Source organism: Ammodytes marinus (genome assembly GCF_949987685.1).
Source record: "Ammodytes marinus genome assembly, chromosome: 23".
NCBI classification, from domain to species: Eukaryota; Metazoa; Chordata; class Actinopteri; order Uranoscopiformes; family Ammodytidae; genus Ammodytes; species Ammodytes marinus.
Window position 1 is genome coordinate 14,320,389 of NC_137227.1, and position 21,552 is coordinate 14,341,940.

Below are 21,552 nucleotides of genomic sequence, written 5' to 3' on the forward strand. Positions count from 1 at the left end.
TCTTTAACACTATAATTGTAGTGTGAGTGTGTAAACTAAAGTAATGTGTTGGTGTGAAGACCACAGGGCTCCATGGAGGTAGTTTGTGAAGCGACAGGGGATTGGAGCTGGCCTGTGCCCCGCTGTGTGAGTGTCCTGTGCAGCGAGCCTCCGGACCTGAGAGACGCCGTGACTGTAGGAGAGAACTTTGAACTGGGACACAAGGTGCACTATGTCTGCAAAGAAGGGTAAATGTGGTCGAAGTCTAATCCTTAATTGTGCTGTTTTGACATGTTAAAACTAAGGAAGTATATTTAATTAAAGCCCATGGAGAAAATGGTCTTTTGCATTTGACCGCTCTTAACTTTGTTTACTGTTGCACCATGGGTATATTAAACTGTGACTTATTTTTACCCTTTGCGTTTCCCTGTTGGTCTCCTTCACCTGCAGCTACACTCTGATTGGCCCGGAGACCAGAGAATGTCTGGCGAGTGGCGAATGGAGTGACAGCTCTGCCCAGTGCGTCCCCCGCTCCTGTGGCCCGCCGCCGGACATCGACCACGCCGAGCCCTACGAGAGCCACCAGCTGTTCGGAGACACCGCAAACTACTACTGCACAGACGGATACACTGCCGGCAACAACTCCAAGATGGTGTGTAACGCTCAGGGTGTGTGGGCGCCCCCCGATGGCATGGAGGCCCCTCGCTGCATCGCAAACTTCTGCTTACGTCCACCTGAGCTTCCCCATGCCATTTTAGATTCAGTCAACAAACCCAAATACGCCAGCAACACTGAAGTGAATTATAAATGTGAGGAGGGCTTCATGCTGAACACTACAGCCACACTCAGATGTCTGATGGGAGGAGGGTGGAATCCTTCACCGTACGATATCAGCTGTGTGCCGGTGAGGTGTTCCAGGCCTGACAGCATAGACCGGGGCTATGTGAGCGGGACTAACTACAGTTTTGGAGCATTGGTGGCCTACAGCTGCGATAAAGGTTTCCTGATCCGAGGGGAGAAGAGGAGGACCTGCAAGGCCAATGGAGAATGGGGAGGAATTCTGCCGACCTGTGTACCTGTTACCTGCTCTCCCCCTCCCGCACTCAAGAATGGATACATCCAGGTAGCAACCATCTCGGAATCTCCTCGTTTATTTTTGTAATTAATTGCTACCATATCACTCTTAATAAATTATTTTGAAGTTACAGACTTGTAAAGTGTCACCAATAACTTTTTTTTTCATATTTCAAATTTTTACTAAATATGTTAAATGATGAATCCCTGTATTTATCTCCTATAGGGCCGAGGTCGATTCACCTTCAACATTAAGGTGACTTATGCCTGTAATGCGGGTTACAGGCTCGTCGGTCGTCCGGAGCGAGTTTGCCAAGCCAACCGCCAGTGGACCAACAGTGACCCTCCCGCCTGTGTCCTCTTGACCTGCGACCCTCCTCCCGACATCGTGCACGGACACTACATGGAGTCAGACTTCCAGGTTGGCCGAAAGGTGCAGTACGTCTGTGACGAGGGGTACGAGCTGGCAGGCGACGCTACCTGGACCTGTCTGAAGTATGGAAGGTGGGATAAGTCCAGGCGTCCCCGCTGCTCACCGGTGCAGTGTCCAGAGCCGCCATTGGAGGAGAACCACCTGGTCTTACAGGGCCTGGACTCTGATTCTGGAACTGTGGAGTTATCCTGCGAAGATGGCTACGTCCTCGAGGGCGCCCGCATCCTCCGCTGCACCCCGTCACAGGAGTGGAACGACACCTTTCCAGTATGTAAGCAGGTGTTTTGCGGTCTACTCCCTGAAGTGTCATTCGGTGGACCTTCTTCATCATCTCCACCATTCTCTTTCAACGCTGTGGTGAGCTACACATGCATGGACGGCTTTACGTTAAGGAAAGAAGGCTCTGTGTCTTGTCTAGCCAGCGGGCAGTGGAGCAGTCCATACCCAGAGTGTATTCCAGTCGAATGCCCTCAGCCGGTGGAGATTTCTAATGGCATTGTCGACGTCCAGGGTCTGATGTACCTCAGCAAAGCACTGTACAGCTGTAAGAATGGATATAATTTAGTGGGCAACTCTACTGTTCTCTGTGGTGAGAGGGGACTCTGGATTGGGGGGATACCTTCCTGCCGCCCAATCGAATGCTCGCTTCCTAAACAGATAGCCAATGGAAAAGTAGCTTACACAAAGCTCCAGTTTGGTCACAGTGTCACCTACTCTTGCCGTCGTGGTTACCGTCTCCAAGGCCCAGAGACTCTGAAGTGCCTGGCCAGTGGGATGTGGGACATCGAGCCGCCTTTGTGTGTGCAGATATCTTGCACCCCGCCCCTGCCTATTGAAAGCGGATTCGTGGAGGGCCAGGATCACAGTTTCGGCGTCACTATTTTCTACAGCTGCTTACCCGGCTTCCAATTGGTCGGCCAGGACCACCTGACCTGTGAGGAGTTCGGCTGGTCCAGTTCCGTTCCTATTTGCGTGCCCTCGGACTGCGGCCTCCCTCCGCACATTGACTTTGGGGAATATGTCAGGGTGCCAAACCTGGAAAGAGACACTGGAACACTAGCCTCTTCTTTGGACTTGAGCTTCCTTCACGCGACATTAATTGAATATCGTTGCCACAAAGGTTATGACATCACAACTCCGACCAGGTTGGTGTGTCAGGAGGACGGAGGCTGGAATGGGACGGCGCCATCTTGTGTCCCTGCGGAGTGTGAAACCCCGCCCAGTCCAGAGCACGGCTGGGTGAATGTGACTGATACCTCGCTCGGCAGTTCGGTCAAGTATACTTGTGAGGAAGGATACAAGCTTGAGGGGGAACCTCTTAGGCAGTGTGTATCAGGTCGACTGTGGACTAATGACGCCCCAGTTTGTCGGCCTGTTTCCTGCAGCGATCCAGGTGCTATCGCCAATGGCACAAATCATGGAGGATCTTTTGTATATCCTGAGGTGCTGCAATATGAGTGTAGTCCTGGATTTGTACTAAAGGGAAGTAAATCTATCATCTGCCAGGTGGATGGACAGTGGAACGGGCAGAAGCCTCGGTGTGAGCCGGTATCTTGTGGTCCTCCTAAAGTCCCCAGTAATATAACTTATAAAGGAGATGACTACAGCTATAATAACGAGATAGAACTGAGCTGTCAGCCCGGTTTCATCATACAAGGTAAATCTATCAGTGTGTGCCAGGCTGACGGCACATGGAGTCACCAGTCTCTTACCTGTGTACCTGCCCGCTGTGGCAAACCCTCACCCATACCCAACGGACATGTGTTAGGGTCAGAGTTTGGCTTCAACAGTAAGGTAACGTATGAATGTGACGAGGGATACACACTGAACGGAGATGACACACGTATCTGTCAATCAGACAGACTATGGGACAAACCTTCACCTCGCTGTGATGTCATAAGTTGCGATCCACCTGAGGACATCAGTCACGGCTTCCTGAACGGCTCCAGCTTCAACTACGATGACGTTGTGGAGTATGTCTGCTTTGATGGCTATGAGGTGTTTGGTGATCCAATCCTTCGGTGCTCTGCCCAAGGCTCCTGGGTGGGCACTGTGCCTCAGTGTCGGCCCTGCGTCTGCCCCCTCCCTGTGCTTAAGTTTGGGCTGGTTATCGGGCGGGAGCGGGCCTGCGGAGACAGGGTGAGCTTCCAGTGTGTGGATGGCTACAAGCTGCTGGGTCCCTCTCAGGCCGTGTGTGAGAAGGGAGGGGTGTGGAGCCCTGGGGTGCCCGTGTGTGGCCGGGGGAGGTGCAGTGTCGCCCCGCCGACTGTTGCTAACGCTGTCCTGCAGGGCGGCAGTGCCACCTTCCCTGACACAGTGATATTCAGGTGTCGGCCTGGCTACCAGCCGAAGGGCTTCCCACACCTCTCCTGTGGCAGAGACGGCCGCTGGGGGGAACCCAGGATCAGCTGTGAGCCCGTCAGCTGTGGAAAACCTCCAGTTGTAGCCCACACTCAGGTAGTGGGAGACAACTTCACCTTCCCAAACCAGATCGCATACAGGTAAATAATCTTACTATCACTTTATTTGTGTAAAATGGTATTTCTAGAATTTTTAAGAGCCTCCACCTTCAATGTGGATTGTTGATTTACAGATTGTGTTTGTGAAACTGTGGCCCAATTACATTGCCTTTAAACTTGGGTATGTACTGTATGTCTGATAGAAAGCCTTAACGTGTAAGAAAATAATTTCTGCAATTAATAGACCTATTTCAATTCAATACTATTCAATGAACTTCATTCAATTCATGATTTATCCATTAGGAATATTATTTGTGCAGAACATCATTGTGTGTGTGCAGTTCACGTACCCATTACCACAACACAATACACCACACACACATCACAAACCAACAGTCCAGTTTTCAGTAAGTAAAACTTGCAAGGCAGCATCCATAAAGAATAGGCTATAAAAACATTATAAAAAAGAAAACAAAGTGGAGATTTCCCTATGTTTACTGTTTTGTTCATTCTCTTGCTCTCCAGGTGTGAGGATGGATATACATTATCCACACAGACAGCCTCTCTCTCTTGCCAAAGTGATGGTACCTGGTCCAAACACAGCATCAGGTGCCGCCCCACACCCTGCCTTCTCCCCACCAACTCATCCATCCCACATGTGGTGATCACTGGGAAAGAGCTCACTGCTGTCGGGGGCTCCATCACACTCTCTTGCCCTCCTGGTCTCTACCTGCATGGGTCAGCACTAGCTGAGTGTCAGGTGGGACAACCTAATGTGACTTAATGGTTAACATGGGAATGTTCTTGGTGACTCACTCATGCATGCAAAGTGTGTGGGGAGTTTCCTCTTATGTTACTTTATTGACAATGAAACTCTGGTTAGAAATTCAGAGCAGATGTGAAATATTGAAAGTTGTTTGCTATGACTGCTTTCCTGTCTAAAATATTGTGCATCTTCACTGTGATCCAGAGAAGTAGCCATAATGGGTTTGCAATGAACCATGAAGAAATGTCTTAAAGGTTTGTGTGAGCGATTCTGGATAACGTTTTGACAAAAAGTGATTTTGAGTTTTAATAATAAGTTATTATTAAAACTCAAAATCACTTTTTGTCAAAATCAGTCAATATCTCTTCACCTGTCTACTGTGTGCGCTGAAAAATAATTCAGTGGTAATACACAGCCTAGACTCTAAATTGGTATGTAAACAAAGGGTATGTAAACAAAGGGGCCCACCATAGCTAGCAACATAACCATTTACAGAGCCTTGGCTGTGTATTTACTGTAGATTTTTTTCAGTGTAAAAAAAGTTATTTTGGCAACAAGCATTCTCCAGAATCGCTGACTCCACCTTTAACTACAATGGAAACATGCACATATATCTTTTCCCCTCCAAATAATAACCATCAATAATGTAGTGTTTTTTGTCTCCTGTCTGTGTTCAGCTGGGTGGAGCCTGGACTCCCAGCATCTCCTCAGTTTCCTGTGAACCGGTGGTTTGTGAGAAACCTCCTCCTCTTCTTCACGGTGTCACCGAGGGAGACAGCTACAACTACGGAGACTTTGTCATGTACTCATGCCTGCCAGGCTTTGACATGAAGGTACTGCTTATCAGCCCAAGTGTTTTAACAGATAAGAATGTAAGGTTAATGAATAAGCTCTCTTGACAATAAAACAACATCACGAATATAAGCCAAAACACACCTGTATCGAAGAAAGTAATCTTATACAAACTGTTGGATGATAGAAAAAATGATCTTGCTTTGCTAAAAGTGTCTTTTTAAATTTTTTTTAACTTCCACAAGATGTCCATTGTCTACAAAAGCTTCAGTATTGGCCATTCATATTCTATATTACAGTAATACACTTCCTCTCCTCCTCTGCACTGCGCTTTTAAACAATCGGCTGAGCTCATCACTATCGGTCAGATTACAGAAAGTCACATGATTTCTCCTCAGCGGTCGATAGCAGTGTGCAGTTACAGAGCAAACAAAGGGAGCTGAGTCACTCCATTCCTGATAACTCCAACACCCACTGTATGCTAGCCCACCCAATTTGAATACAATGAGGGCCTTTTGTGACACTGATGACACATACCGAGCGAACAAATGGCCAACCTTAGTATCAGTAAGACAATTTGGTAAACAAGCCTTACTATCTCAGTTTCAAGTATTTTCACTGTCTAAGGAAGTTGCTACAGATCAATACAGGCTACACTTAGCTGTGATTAGTTTGTCTACTGTTCATGTATCTTTACACTTTGTCCTTCTTGTTACAGGGCGACTCCATCCAGACATGCCAGGGAGACAGATCATGGAGTGGCACCCAGCCCGTTTGTGCTGGTAGGTTTGTTTTTTAAAGAAAAAAAGTCACATCCCATTGTTGCGATGATGTCCTGTCTCTGAAGCTGGGGAAATACTTCAATACAACTTAAACCTACAAAAAGTATCACCCAACACAAAACACTCACAGACAACTTTTTACAATTGTGATAAAGCAAAGACATACTCTATATTGAGGGTGTAACCTAGAGTTCTTCATAATGTTATGTTGTCATGTTAAACACATTCCTTGCTCACATCCATCATTCACCCTAAACCTTATGTCTGTCTATTGTCTCCTTAGCTCAGTCCTGTGGGCCTCCTCCCCCTGTCAAACACGCACAGGTCCAGACAACAGGAGAGACTTACCTGCACAATGCTAGTTATGTATGTAATGCCGCCCTGCTACTGGTCGGCCCTAAAACTATTGTGTGTCTAGCCAACGGCACGTGGAGTCTGCCAGCACCTACATGTGAAGGTATGCTCACAATCAACACGATCAACCCCCATTGTCATTACTGTTTCTCTTCTTAAATCCTAATCTCTTATCATTTCCTCTCTCGTAAAGTGGCCACTGGCTGCATCAGCCCGAAACAGATGCTGCACGGCAAAGTACAAGAACACAACCTGAACACAGGGCGCGCGGTGGAGTTCCTGTGTGACAGCGGCTACAACCTGATGGGAGACTCTCTGGTGGTTTGCATGGGGGGCACATGGAGCTCCACTTTCCCCACCTGCCAACGTGAGATGCTATGCACGCACGCATCCCAATCTCACACACACACACACACACACACACACACACACACACACACACACAAAAAGTAACACTCACAGGCAGTTACACAGAAACGTTTATGCAAAATACAATGTACAATGTAATTTGAATTTATTACGACCTATCGCAGTCACTTTTTATGTGTGTCTGACCTCCTACTATGATTGACTTTCTTTACAGCGTGTCTACATGCTGCAATGTTTGCCAATAAACCACAAGGCACAAGCAAACATCACACTCGAAATCCTTTACAACATCATCTGTGTTTCATTATCTCTTTCTTAACGTAACCTGTGACAAAAGAGTCAAAGAGTCGGAGCTGTTACACAGTGTTTACATGCAACAAATAAGTTTGTTTAGAAAATAAGGCCATCTATAACATAGAAATTGTGCTGCGTTCATATCTATTTTGAGGACACAAGATACATGGCTATGCATTCAGTGGTGACTGGACATACTGTATAACAAGTGACCATAAAACAATCATTTATCACATAGAATGCAAACTTATACGAGCCCTGCAATGAATAATTTCTTTGTGTAATGTTTGGTAAGCATTGTGACTTTTTCCTGTGGTAATTTACAATGCCAGTTGAGGTCTCTCAGTGGATTGCTTTACACTTGAAGACATGTTTACATACAAGCTAGCAGGTAAATGAATGTAAGAAAAAATTATTCACAAAATGTAATTTTAAGATTTTGAAGGAATCACAGATAGAGTACACTATTGATTTAAGTAAATACTTGTTCTAAACTTCCATACACAAGTGTCACATCAAACCAGCTATTATTATGTTGTTATCATGTTGCATCTGTGGTAAACATGTATGAAATAATACTTTCATTCTGCTAAAATATAAAGTGTCTCAGCTGTATAAAGGCAGTAATTTGTCACAAATTCATCCATCATTTCTCTTCCCTGCAGCCAAGTCTTGCCTGGCTCCTCCCGGCTGGAGGGAGGTGCGCAGCGGGAATGGGTCCAGGAAGAGTTTCCATGTTGGGCAGTCGGTCCGGGTCTCCTGCCCCAAAGGTCAGCAGGTCAGAGGCAGCGGCACCATCACCTGCAGGCCCGACCAGACCTGGAGCCCCATCAGCTCTGTGTGTGAAAGTAGGTGAAACATACTGTACATTCACTGTTCACATTCACAACAAGCTTCACTGTTGAACGTCTAGTCAGGAAAATAGATAGTACGGTAACTGTTGATAATTAGGTAGTTAAAGAAAAAAAGTTTTTATGGTTTTGTTTTCTGGTGCCAATATTTATACAATTTCTTCCAATCAAAGTTGCAGATTCAAACCATCAAATATACAGTATATCTTTTATTTAAAATACACACACACGTGTTTGTCATGATTGTTGATATTGTTCACTCTAGCAATTCTGGACCATTCAATTCCTTTTTTAAAACTCTTAAATATCTTTCCCCTTTGGTCGCCAAAATCGCAAATCATTTCTGCTCCAGTCAATAAGTAGTTTGCATTTCCTGGATTGGTCTGAGATCAAGGTCTTGTGATTCAGTTATGTTTGGGGGAAAATCAATGAAATGTAAATATTAGGATTTCAATATGCTCTGTACTCAAACGAGCAAATCATGTCATAATTTATGAGATAATGAAGTAAAAATGGTGTATTTGATATTCTCACCTTTCTGCATGCCTGTCTCGTGCTAAACGCTTGCATGTCTGTCGGCTTAAATGCGCCTGTTAGCTGAAGTCTGTGTCTCTAAGAGCTTTCATCACAACAAACGGGCTGCATCAAACACAGTGTTTATTTTCCCGACTAATTAAGGGCACTTCTGCTGCTTCTATGGCAACCTTTGTCAGACAATCCTCTCATATTTCTTAAGTGCATTTCTCCTGAATCTGCAACACAATGGTGCTTACGTTGCTATGGTTGTTGTCTGTACCAGCATGGTGTTTATTCTCTATATGCATGTTAACTGTAATCTTTTTAATCACTTGGGTCCTGTCAAGCATGATATTCACTGTATTCAAGGGTAAAGATCGTCACGGAAAACACACCTTGATTTAATTTAGTAGACACACATTTCTTACTCTGGTGCACAGTTTAAAGTTTTTTCTTTATTTATTTTATAGATCTACAAGAGGTAGACAGACTAACAGAAACACCTTACAATACAATCTTAATTTATTTTCCCTTTAACTAGGGTTTAAAGGCTCAAGTATCATATTAAAGGTGCTACGAGGAACTTTAAAATATTTCTGAAACAGTCTAATTCTTCCTCTGATGATCATAAATTACATTGTATCAGCAAACAAGACCATCAAAGAATGATATTGTTTTTCTTAATGCCTTTGTCCTATTACGCTCACCCAGGAACAACAGCTGGTGTAGTAAAAAAAAAATACCGCTCGTGTCAAAAGGGGGTGCAAGAATAAACACAAACTGAACGTTCCTCGGAGCACCTTTTAAAACAGACATTGATTTAGACAGAGGAGACAAAAAAAATACTTATAGAGAGTAACCGGTGGGCTGTTGTTTAGGGGTGAGCTGTGGCCCCCCCCTCCACGTGGCCAACGGGGTGGTGCGGGGGGCGGTGTTCCAGTTCGGGGACGTGGCGGCGTACTCGTGTTTTGGCGGCTACGCCATGGAGGGCGTCTCACGCAGCAGGTGTCTGGAGAATGGCACCTGGACACCACCGCCCACATGCAGAGGTAGAGAGAACACAGACAGGTCACTTCCTGCCTCCCATGCTGCCTCCTCTGAGCTTCTTTAAACTCTCCTCCTGAGCTCTGCTGCTCATGTCCTCTTACTGCGTCTTCTGCTGGGTTTACACCAGCTGCATGTGCACGGAATGTGGAAGTACGTGAAGGTTTTTCTCTTTTTCTTCACTAATAGTTTAGGGCAAAAATGGTTCTCAAGGTCAAGTATTAATCATAAAAGACAAATTCACCATGAAACCTTTGCTCTCACACTGTACAATTCCTTTTCACCCTGATACACAAGTTATGTCTGAAGCCTGGGTGTAGTTGACCTGGAACCAGTTCAGGTTTAAGATTGTCAGTTTCAAAGTCAGCACAAGCTTTAACATTAACAAGGTCCTAAACTGTAACTGTACTGTGTCATTACCAACATGGTGGAATAGAAAAACAAATGTGATTCATCTTTGTTCAAAACAAGACTTATCTTACAAAGGTCGCTCTTGAAAATCACTGAAAATACTTGAGACAGACAGGGGATCTGGTTCATCATAGAGGAACTAGAAAGCAGTGAACATCAGAGACAGTATATGAATACTTAAGGAAAGATAGGCCCTTTCTTTAACTGCTCAATTTTAATTTACCAATTAATTAAAAGCTGTTCAATTCAATGCCAAACAGACCAATACAATATCCTCCTCAGTGGATGTACTGTATGTGGATGAATGATGCTTCTTCTCTTCCGTAGCTGAAAATGTAAAGAGGAAACACAGCCGATCCCTGTGCAACGTAAATTCAAATTACCTCTTTCAAGTTTTACATATGAAAACAAGGGCTGGATCCAGGCTGACCTTTCCTCAACAGCTGCTGTGGTTGTGCACGTTTCTGTCTACACACACAAGAGCAAACACACACGCACACACACACACACACACACACACACACTTTGCGTTTTCTATTGATGTCTTAGATCGGTCTGCGCTGAGAAATGTAATCTGCCGTGTGTGAATGCTTCCTTTGTTGTAATGCACGATGTGGCAAGCCCAGGAGTTGTGCAACAGGTTGCAGAGGCTGCTGAAATCCTGTAACTGTTGTTTCCTTTTCTTCTATTCTTTCACTCTTTGGTATGACAACACTTGAAGAAGATTGTTTCCTATATGTGATGCATACAAATGTGTAGTGTCCCTCTTATCTTATTTTGACGTGTGTGTGTGTGTGTGTTTGTGTGTGTGTGTGTGTGTGTGTGTGTGTGTGTGTGCGTGCCTATGCGTGCCTGTGCGTGTGTCATCTCCCTCAGCCATGTGTTGGTTGCACTGCCAGAACGGCGGTGTGTGTCAGCGGCCCAACACTTGCTCCTGTCCCGAGGGCTGGATGGGCCGGCTCTGTGAGGATCGTAAGTACTTCAACTTCCAATATGACTCAGGTTCTACTGCTATGACTAGTTTAACACCCACAACACGACCGACTAGGTGTGTCACAACTCCATCCCCAAACAAACACCCACTAACTCGCAGGAATTCCACCAGCTTGCTAAACAGGTTTTTGGCACACAATGGCCACAAAGAGGGTCAGAGATAATGGAGTGAAAGGTTGTTTTCAGCTGAGAAATGGAAGGTTTTGTTGTTCGTTCTCTGTAACTCTAACAAAACTAGGGCAAATTGTTTAGAGACACGTTTGTCATTTGCTCACAGAACTATAAAATAACCTAAGAATCACCAAAAAAAGCTTATATCAAGAGGATGAATTATTCTGACTGTGGTGATCCCCTGACATTTTGTTTTGAGCCATAAGCAGGTCAACATTTATTAATATCTTATGTTATATCTCAACATACTTGATATATCAGCACAACACTCGCTACAGACATTCATAGTTCCCAGAAGATACACACAGTGATTGCTACTATTGGTTAGTGGAGTGAAAAGACTAAACAAGTTTTATAAGGATTGTTATGAAATGTAGTGCAGACATTCGTGTTCCCCTCAGGGTCAACAACTACTTTAAAGATACTAACCCTTAAAATTGTGAGTTGCTTCGGCAGATTATTGTTGCTCTCAGTCAACAGAAAATGAATAAACAGCATATTTCATAATTGATGAAATCATTCAATCATTTATCGTATTTAAATTCAGAACTTTCACTGATTCCAAGGTTTCAGTTGTGAGAATTTGTTGTATTTCTTTGTATTATGTTATTTTAAAATTGAATGCCTTTTTGAGTTTCTTTTCCTATTGTCCGTCAAAACATGCAATTATAAGACGTCCGTTAGGCCTTTGGGAAATTACACTGAACATTTGAAAAGATTAAAATGGGGCCAATTTACAGTCTCAGCTCTTCACACAGCCTCTGGTTAGTCTTCTTGAAACTTAAGACAGATTACTTCTGCCTTGGTACAGAAATATGCTTCTTCAGGCCCGCAGTCACTAAGAACTTGAATCTCGTCAATGAATGAAATGTCTGGAATGTCAACAAAGAGAGAGGGGGTAATTGTCCTGAGATGACTTCCTGTTAACGCTCCTGTCTCCTCTCTGACGACAGCGATCTGCATCCTGCCGTGCCTGAACGGAGGGCGCTGCGTGGCACCCTACCAGTGTGAGTGTCCCAATGGGTGGACGGGCACGCGTTGTCACAGCGGTGAGTCCATGTGTGTATGTGTGTGTGTGAGAGAGACACCCACTGTGTGCTTAAATGGCACAGTGACGTAGGACTGGAGTGATAATGTAATGAACAGGATTCCCTTTAGGTCACATAATCACCCTGACACCACTGATAAGGAGGGTTGTTTGCTACTTTTATGTATTTCATAATTTATTTTTTACAAATAAATAACTTAAAGGCACACTATGCAACATTTTAATGAAAACACAAATTGTAGAGTCACACAAAAATAATCCCTCTCAATTATTACTTCTGCCCCACTAGAATATGTGGTGGTGTGTTTATCTGCACAGTCCTCCTCTCTCTGGCTGCATTTGACATAGTAGCATTTGTTGGTATTGTTTGGTAAACAGAAGACTCAGGACTCAAGCGCCTCCCTGCTACTTAGCTGGGCCTCGCGTTATTGATATGTTATACTATTTGAAGATGAACTACAAGTGAAAAAGCATTTAATGATCAGTTCAACAAATATGATTATTTCCTAGTTGAACCCAATATAAACAAAGTGTTTATACTTGTATGCTTTTTATTAAGATTTCAAATTTCATCTTATCTATTTATCTTTTCCTCCATACAATACCCTTTTTTACTACCAATGTTGTGACTGTACCAGAGCTGTCATGTCAATGGGTTTGATCAATGAGCACTTAACCATCTGCCTGTCGTGACAACGTGTTAGGTTTTGTGCTCTGAGAACTTAAAGCAAACAGGCTCAGGAGGAGAAGAATCAGCAATCCCTTAAAGGGTAGTTCCACTGAAATAGCTGAATTTTTCTCTGGTTAGTCATCCATGCAGTTTGCTGGAGAGTGGTGAAACAATCTGCCACCTACAGATGGAATGACAGCTTTGAACCACATTTTTTGTAAAAAACTCTCAGAAAACTTAAGGTCCGCTGCTATTCTCAGCTCTTTTAAATCAAAGATGAAGACTTTTTTCTTTCCCTTTTAATCTTTTAACTTTTTATGAGCCTGTTTTTATTGTCTTTTATATTGCTTTACATTTTTTCTTATTTATTCAAAATCTCCTAAATGCAATTTAAATATATTTTATGTCCTATTTTTTTATTGTATTTGTATGCCTCTGTTAAGCACTTTGAATTGCCTTGTGTCTGGATTGTGCCTTATGAATACACTTGCCTTTCCAAACTTGCTTTACGTTGTCTCAGGTGGCAAAAAGGAATAAAACGATTTAATGACAGCAAAATAAACATCTCTATAATGACCTCATTGCTTATGTGTGTGTGTGTGTGTGTGTGTGTGTGTGTGTGTGTGTGTGTGTGTGTGTGTGTGTGTGTGTGCGTGTGTGTTCAATGTCCACAGCTGTGTGTTCATCACCCTGTCAGAATGGAGGCAGATGCATCAGACCGAACAGGTGTCACTGCAGCCCGGGCTGGACCGGACACGACTGCTCCAGGTCAGCAAAATAAATAAATATAAAATGTGTGTTGTTTGTTGTTATCATCTTGCATACTGCAGTCACACATACAGAACAGTCTCTTTCCTCCCCTCTTTTCAACACTGTTTACACTGCGGTTGAACAGAAGTTAGAACTGGCCAATGAGCTTTATGAGAAGAGCCATTCATTCATGAGTCATCCTTCTAGAGAATTTCTCTCTGTGGTTTTATTAAGAATCCATTATGAAGTAAGCACTTTACATTATCATCTAGTGGGGAAGTACTCTACTTTTCTGTGTCTATGTTATTGCTGTCAGGAAATTTTGTACAATCTTAGAGGAAGCGGTTATAAAAATGTCCCCACTCACAGCTTTAATTTCCTTCATTGGCAAACTTGTCAGGTGTAAGGTATTTTTCCTTTCCTTGATAATTTACATTTAGATGAAAGGAGAGATTAATAATAACCATTCTACCTTCAGAGCTTTGAGAGCTATCATGATTGGTTTGTATCCGTAAACAACATATAGCTGCTAATCTGAAATTTGAGAAATGCAAACACCACATCCTGGTTTAGAGGACTGTTAGAGAAACCAAGACACTGCACATTATCCAGGTGTTCACACAATGCCCTGGGCGTCATCTCCAGTTACAGAGTGCATCTAATAACAAATACAATCATAAAACTATATAATGAAGCTGGTCAGTACATGCTGGAATAAAAGAGAAACTTAAATGTATTGGATAAGCCTTTACTTTAACCCTTCTGTTACTGTAGATGAAATGGAGAAGCCATGTCCCAGCAGTTCATGGGTAATCTTAAATCTTAAACTGAAATGTGTTGCTTAATTGTTTTATCTTAAATATTGATAACTGGTAGGCGATAGGTAGCCACCTTTACACTAAAAAAATAAAACTTGAATGGAGAGCACAAATTAAAAATTTTCAGTAATAGTCTAATTTAATGTCTCGTGGTATCTGTATTTATATTTAGGACTATGAAAGAGACCTGAACCAACTTGTATATGTGATGATTGAATACTTCTTTTTGCAGGAAAAGGAAATCAGGATACTATCACTTCTGAAAAAGGTTCCACTCAGCTCCAGGGGAATCGTCTTATGAAGGGACTTCTTGTATAGTTTAACTGACACCATTCATTTTCATCTCTTCAAAAGGCAAAGCAAGAACCATTTTGTAAAATAAAGCTGTATTTTTTCATATAGAGACTTAACAGTATTAAACGTATGCTGCTATATACTTGTACGATGTGTAAAAACTTATTGATGTGATTGTCCAATGTATATGTGTAAACTATTCTCACATTTTTATTAAAGCATAAAATACCAATCAAAGGCTCTTTTGATCATTTATTTGCCATTACAGGAAGAGGTTTGTGTTCAGATGCATTTAAGTGTGAATTAGACACTGACATAACTACAGTACGTCACCAAGACATGATGAGTGGAATATATTATTGCCGTGTGGAATAGATGGTCAGCGAACATATAGTGAAACTGGAATTCCTTATTAGGCATGTACAGAGGGGCGACAGTAGCTACTGGGGTTTTCATGTTCTGTGTGCCTTCAGTTTTTCCTCCAGTGTTGCTTTATTGGCGCCTTCGAACTCGTCAATCTGAAAGACAGAACAAGACAGAGTATTATAAACCTCAAAATGGAGTTGTGTACGTGAGATTTGATCATAATCAATGCCCCTTAAATTGACCATATACTGCCATTTGTTTCGCGCCATTGGTGTGCATGTTTCTTTCACAAAAATATTTCTAAAAAGAAGGAAAAAGGAAGCATTTGCTTTTGGAAATGAGTAAACAAGTTGATAAGTCTCAGATATGACAAACATTGCTCTAAACCCAAGGCAGTCCATGAATAATTACTTGTATTTAGTTTCCATATTCAAACTTCAAATGTATTAATCTTTGTATTCCCCTTGTAAAGATCCACCATGCCAGGGACATTTGTAGCTACTTCGTATGCGAGAGGAAATTGACAGGAAAATTGGTGAATGGCACACTTCTCTTAAATCAGTCTTTCCGTACGACATGTTCTTGATTTAAGAAGAATACACTTATAAACAGACTAACAGCAGGCGGACTAGGTTAGCAACTGGCTTGGTGAAGAAGTACTAGAGCATGTTGCAACTGCTGGATGTGTAGATAATATGCACAACATGTCACATTTTCACACTAATGCTTACCTTCACTCCATTCTTGTAAAAGTGGAATGTGGGCATGCATTTAATACCGCAGTCTGAGCTCACATCCTGGAAAAAGTAAGGGGAACAATGATAAGATGGATGCACGGTTAAAAAAAAAACAATACATGTGTCAAACATCCAATACAAACTGTAAGGTCAAACACATTGTGTAGCCTCAATGTTGTAAAAAACAGATTCAGGATATTAAGAACATCAGACAAACTATTTGTATAACCATACACAAGTATGTCTGCATCTCAACCTGCATCTGTTTCCAAATCAGTCTATCAGGTAGGTATCAAAAGATACATGTCAACAGCTTCACTAACATACTACTTTTAGTTTGGGCAACAGCTATTATTGCCCTATGTGTAAACATAAGCCTGTATGCATAACATGGGGAACAAAGGAATGTGTGTCAAAATGGCTGTATGGTTGGGGGCACCCTTAGCTCAGTTGGTAGGGCATCCCCCCCATGGGCCTCAGCAAGCAGCGGACCCGGGTTTGATTCCAGCCCGCGGTCGTTCTCTGCATGTCACTCCCCTCTCTGCCCCATTTCAACTCTGTCTCTACACTATCAATAAAGCATAAAAATGCCAAAAAAAAATATTATAAAAAAATAAAAAAATGGCTGTATGGTTGGTTTCACAAAGCCACCATACATGCATACAGTGCCTTGCAAAAGTATTCATACCCCTTGAATTTTGCCACATTTTCTCACATTACAACCACACACACGTACATTTATTTTATTGGGATTTTATGTGGTAGACCAATACAAAGTGGCACATAATTGTGAAGTGGAATGCAAATGATACATGGTTTTCATTTTTTTGAAAAGTGTGGCGTGCAAAAGTATTCAGCCCCCCTGAGTCAATACTTTGTAGAACCACCTATCGATGCAATTACAGCTGTAAGTCTATTGGGGTAAATCTCTACCAGCTTTGAACATACTACAGACTGACATTTTTGCCCAGTCTTATTTGCAAAATAGCTCAAGCTTCAGATTCAGCGTCGGATTGGATCGAGAGCGTCTTTGTACGGCAATTTTGAAGTCTTGCCAGATATTCTCAATGGATTTAGGTCTGGACTTTGTAAACCTTGTATCATTTTCATTCCACTTCACAATTATGCTCCACTTTGTGTTGGGCTATCACAAAATATCTCAATAAAATAAATGTACGTGTGGTTGTCACATGACAATGTGGAAAAGTTCAAGGGGTATGATTACTTTTGCAAGGCACTGTACATGTGGCGTGCTCAAAAGTGCCACTAACAAAAATCTGTACCAGCAGCACTTGCAGTCCACCTATTGGGGCCTAAAAAAAACGGCTAAAAGAAAAACTTACCGAAGCTTCATCCACGTCCACCTTCAGGAACACCACATTCTTGTTCTCAGGCTTTAGCGAATGATCCTGAAAGAGAAGGGCACCGATGAGCATTGAAATACTCTGCGTCATTTGCCAGGTGATTGCGAGAATACATCGATGCAATTATACTTCCTTATTCAGACTAAAATGTATTGCCTACAAATATGTCTTTGTTCTGTTATTAATTTAAGTTATACACAGACATTACATTTTCCAGTTAAGCGGCCATTTCCTACTGGAGGTTAGAAGACATTGACAATAAATCGAGGGAGCAGCAATCTGGCTCTCCATAGAGATACTGCTGTAGGCTACTTGAGCAACATATCTGGAAAGGCTGCAGACTAGAAATGTTTATTTTCCAAACTGGCTGCAACTACTGCATATCAAAACCCTTATATCAAATGACTTGTGAAAGTGAGCAACGAAGTCTCCTAAACCATTTTGGTGGCTCAAAATAACCCCAGTTTAGTGTAGACATGGGTGCCATTATCATCCACTTACAACAAACACCGGGCCGATAGTTCTACATGGGCCGCACCACGTGGCTGTGAAGTCCACCACCACCAGCTTGTCTCCAGCTTCCTTCAGGATGGTCCTGAACTCCTCCTACAGCAAATCAAAACATAAATGACATCAGTCACTTCTCGCTGCTTTGTATATGACGAGAATCCCTTAACTGAACCTGCAGCTTCTTCTTGGAATGTAAGAGGCGATTTGTTTTGACTTGTTGCTGACTGTTAGGATGATTGTCTGCAGTCAGGTCGTTAACATGCAGGCTAGTTTTGTGTGCAAAATGTACAGCTTTGATCATTTTCAAATAAATGTATTATTTTTGTAATAATTATAATGCTTTGGCAATACTGTTTTCTACAATTGAATTGAGAGGATGACGAGGGAGGGAGGTGAACATTACTCAACCAGTGGGTCTGACTCAGACTGGGTTCAAAACCACAACTGGCTGAGGATCAACAGACTGGGCGTGACGCGTTTCCTAAGAATTGTGAGCCAGTGGAACAACAAGTGAAGAGAGCCACACATGATACATTAACACAAAAATAGGACATCAGGGCAAGGACATATTGCTAATAAAACTTAGAAGTGTATAGTTAAAGATCTCCTATTATACTACTTTTCTGGTCTTAATTTCTTGTTAAAAACTGCTAAAGAGCAATCTAACACGAATCACATCACAAAATACCATGTAGATTTTCGGGACACTCTTCCTCTCACCCTAGCGAGCACAGCAGTCTGCTCCACACTCTGCTTTGTGCTTCTCCACCCCTCCCCCCCCCCTCCTGCAAACCCCACTCTGTTGTGATTGGTTACCTTCCTTCCGCAACATTTTCAGCAGCGCATGGGGAGATTTCAGAACAGGAAGGTGGGGGCATGGCCGGAGCTTGCCTGAGCAGCATTACCATACATGGAAACATCCGCTTTTCGTGACGACAAAATTATCAGGAAATTCTGGACCGATTTGTCACGTGATTTCTCGACCGGCTGCCCTAGTGTTTAGTGCTCTGCACAGTGAGAGGCACCTATTTGCAGACCCATGGGGAAAGTGGAGCTCCACCGGAAGCAGGAAATTCCTTCTTCTTTTTGTTTTACTGCTGGCGTTCACCTAGCGGTGAATAATAACAAGACACAGTTTCCACCGGCTATGGTGCTAGTAGACAGTAAAAGACAGTAAAATAAGTCAGTTTGTTAAGGGTCCCAAGTCGCCAGGACGGTGGTAAAAAGTAGATGTTGAGGTAGAAGATGAATGAAGCAACGAAGCTTTGTGTAGGCTACATCTTCCGAAATCCGTCTCTTTAATTCACAATTATCACAAGTAGCCTAGGTCAATCACATACAAATATAAACTCTTATAAATAAAACACAAAAAGTGCCACCACATTAAAATAAACAGCTCATTTTAAAAGTGGGATGAAAGACAGACATATAAGGTGACAGTTTCCATTCTAGATCCTGATTGATTTACCAGATCCCTTGTCCTCTAGTGATCACAGTTTAAATTATTATATAATTTCTATATTCATATTAAGCTATTGAACGATCGATACTCGTCTGTGACTTTGTGATCACGCAAATGAACAGTAACGATAGCGTGCAGCCGCAGAATTACATTTCAACCATGCATAGCCTAAGTAGCCCATGTTCAGTGGCACAGACGTTAAAAAAACTCCTGTTAATAAATACATAAATAATGAGATACATACAATACAATAGGTTTATTAATCTGAATGTAGAGCATGTTCACGATGTGTAAGGTGGCTGCATATGAACGGCACGAGGGCTGAGAACTACGCTACTGATCAGATAAATGATCGGTCAAAACGTAAAATCATCAGGAAATGATAAAAACATCCCGATGGAGATTTCTATAAAGTGATTTTGCTTTAAACTGTACAGGGACGCGTTGTGGCAGGCAGTGACTCTTTCTTCAGTCGGAGCTGCAGCGTAAAGTGAAAACCATAGGTGAAAACAGACTCAGAGTAGGTTACAATTCTGACCAATGAAATGAGTTTGGGGCGTGGCTTCCGGTGGAGCTCCTTTTCTCCATGGGTCTGCAAATAGGTACTCTTGTGCACAGTCACCCCAGACGGTCAGCAGGGAATACGTCTAAATGCATGTACATAATTATTTGATACGCTAGTAGTATGGTTAAACATGACTATAAATCTTTATAACAACGTTTATAGGTCATAAAAGTCAAAAAGTATAAAAGGTCCACTTTAAGGTAAGTTAACTATAAAAAAAACATTGTAAAATAAAAGAGAAATGTAATGTAATAGTTAAAAATCTAGGGATGGATAGACAGATAAAAATAAAACTAAATACACATATGGATAAAACTTGCTTAAAAAGTTTGTTTTTGAGCCTTCATGATCTCCGTATTCGTCATTGGTACAACCGCAGCATCTCGGGGTCGAGATTTTACTACTGAAAGTGGCGGGGGGGGGGAGAGAAACCATAGTATTGTAGTGAACCATGGGCTGTGATCAGAGAGTGAGCCACTGAGTGGTTGTTAATTAGGTAATTAGGATGATTGTGTGCCGTGCCCTTTTGCTGGGGGTTGTGTGGGTGGCTAATTAATGCCTTAATGCCCGAGAAGAAGTGTCACTAAAAGAGGGTCTAACCGAAAGATTCATTCACCTGTGTTCCCGTCCCGTTGTCTCCCAACTAATGTTGTCAAATAAAGATAATTGATTGTGATTCTGCAGAGTCCTCCTCGTTTTGTTTCCTTACACAATTGTTAAGGTGCTCTCTATCTCCTCTAACCCAGAGGCAAGGTTTATTACAGTATATAATAGGGGGGACACAGATCTCGATTGGGAAACTTAAAAGGAATACTTCACCCATACAGAACCGGCGTTCTATCATTAAATAATTGCTATTATAATATAATGAATGACTCAGGTTTTTCTTCCCTCAGTCTTCCCTTGGCCCAGCTGTCCTGTTAATCCTAACCCTACATTTTACCGTGTGATGATGTCACACATGGGAAAATGTGGGGTTAGTCAGTGAGACCATAAAATACTCTGCCTTTTCTCAGGCTAGGATGAACCGATTTCTAAAAACTTTTGGCCATTTATAGCCTACTACATAGGATCTCAGAGTTCAATACACCTTCATATTGCCACCGGTGAAGTAGGTCTTTAATTGGTCACTGTCCAACGTTATCGGACAGCGTTTACTAGAGCTACGACGAGCCGCTTGACGCACCCGGTCCATTCATTTCGCCGCATCACCGAACGTTCGAGAAAATAAAAAAACAAACTTACCAAGGACTCCACTTGCTTCACCATGATGACAGTTGAGTGTACGTGCTTCGGCGTGGACGAGTGAACTGCAAAGTTTGGTTGGGGAATCTCGTTCAACAGAAAGACACGCGCGTTTATTTAACCAATGCATCAAGCTCGTAAACAGTAGGCCGAACCAGGCGGAAGATAATGTGCTCTGCTTTAAAAAGTAAAAGTGCATCATTAGTGGTTGTACATCGTTGAAGCGACGGGCGCGTAGGTAGTGCTGCCCATATGAAATGCGATGTAACTTCAATTTCCTTCAATGTTTACACAACAAACGTTTAATTTGTTTTTCTTCTTATGCGTTGAAAACATAGACATATAGACTTTTATTTTGAAAATAATCAGTGAAGTAGTATGTATCTTTTCTGTTACTTTGCGATCTAGGTGTGTTCGTAGAGGGTGTTACGCTGT

At 42.4% G+C, this 21,552-nt stretch overlaps 2 protein-coding genes across 3 annotated transcripts in view; one reads left to right on the plus strand and one right to left on the minus strand.

Annotated features, from left to right (window-relative positions):
• svep1 (sushi, von Willebrand factor type A, EGF and pentraxin domain containing 1) overlaps nt 1–14,965 on the plus strand; it is a 104,311-nt gene extending 89,346 nt beyond the window's left edge. The window contains exons 36-49 of one of the 2 annotated variants that reach the window (XM_080052063.1): nt 60–227; nt 430–1,102; nt 1,280–3,987; nt 4,471–4,705; nt 5,389–5,544; nt 6,222–6,285; nt 6,569–6,742; nt 6,833–7,006; nt 7,968–8,150; nt 9,548–9,718; nt 11,001–11,096; nt 12,242–12,337; nt 13,681–13,774; nt 14,807–14,965. In XM_080052063.1, the coding sequence (XP_079908189.1) occupies nt 60–227; nt 430–1,102; nt 1,280–3,987; nt 4,471–4,705; nt 5,389–5,544; nt 6,222–6,285; nt 6,569–6,742; nt 6,833–7,006; nt 7,968–8,150; nt 9,548–9,718; nt 11,001–11,096; nt 12,242–12,337; nt 13,681–13,774; nt 14,807–14,837 (5,023 nt within the window). In that variant the 3' untranslated portion in view covers nt 14,838–14,965. The remainder of the gene's footprint in view (nt 1–59; nt 228–429; nt 1,103–1,279; nt 3,988–4,470; nt 4,706–5,388; nt 5,545–6,221; nt 6,286–6,568; nt 6,743–6,832; nt 7,007–7,967; nt 8,151–9,547; nt 9,719–11,000; nt 11,097–12,241; nt 12,338–13,680; nt 13,775–14,806) is intronic. The other variant, XM_080052064.1, reaches the window with a different exon arrangement.
• Nucleotides 14,966–15,107: 142 nt separating this feature from the next.
• Nucleotides 15,108–21,252, minus strand: LOC307269205 (thioredoxin-like). The gene is made up of 5 exons (XM_080052065.1): nt 21,118–21,252; nt 17,837–17,941; nt 17,315–17,380; nt 15,966–16,031; nt 15,108–15,386 (listed from the first exon to the last, which is right to left on the minus strand). Exons 1-5 carry the CDS (start codon nt 21,139–21,141, stop codon nt 15,321–15,323), a joined length of 327 nt encoding a protein of 108 aa, XP_079908191.1. The 5' UTR covers nt 21,142–21,252; the 3' UTR covers nt 15,108–15,320.
• Nucleotides 21,253–21,552: the final 300 nt, after the last annotated feature.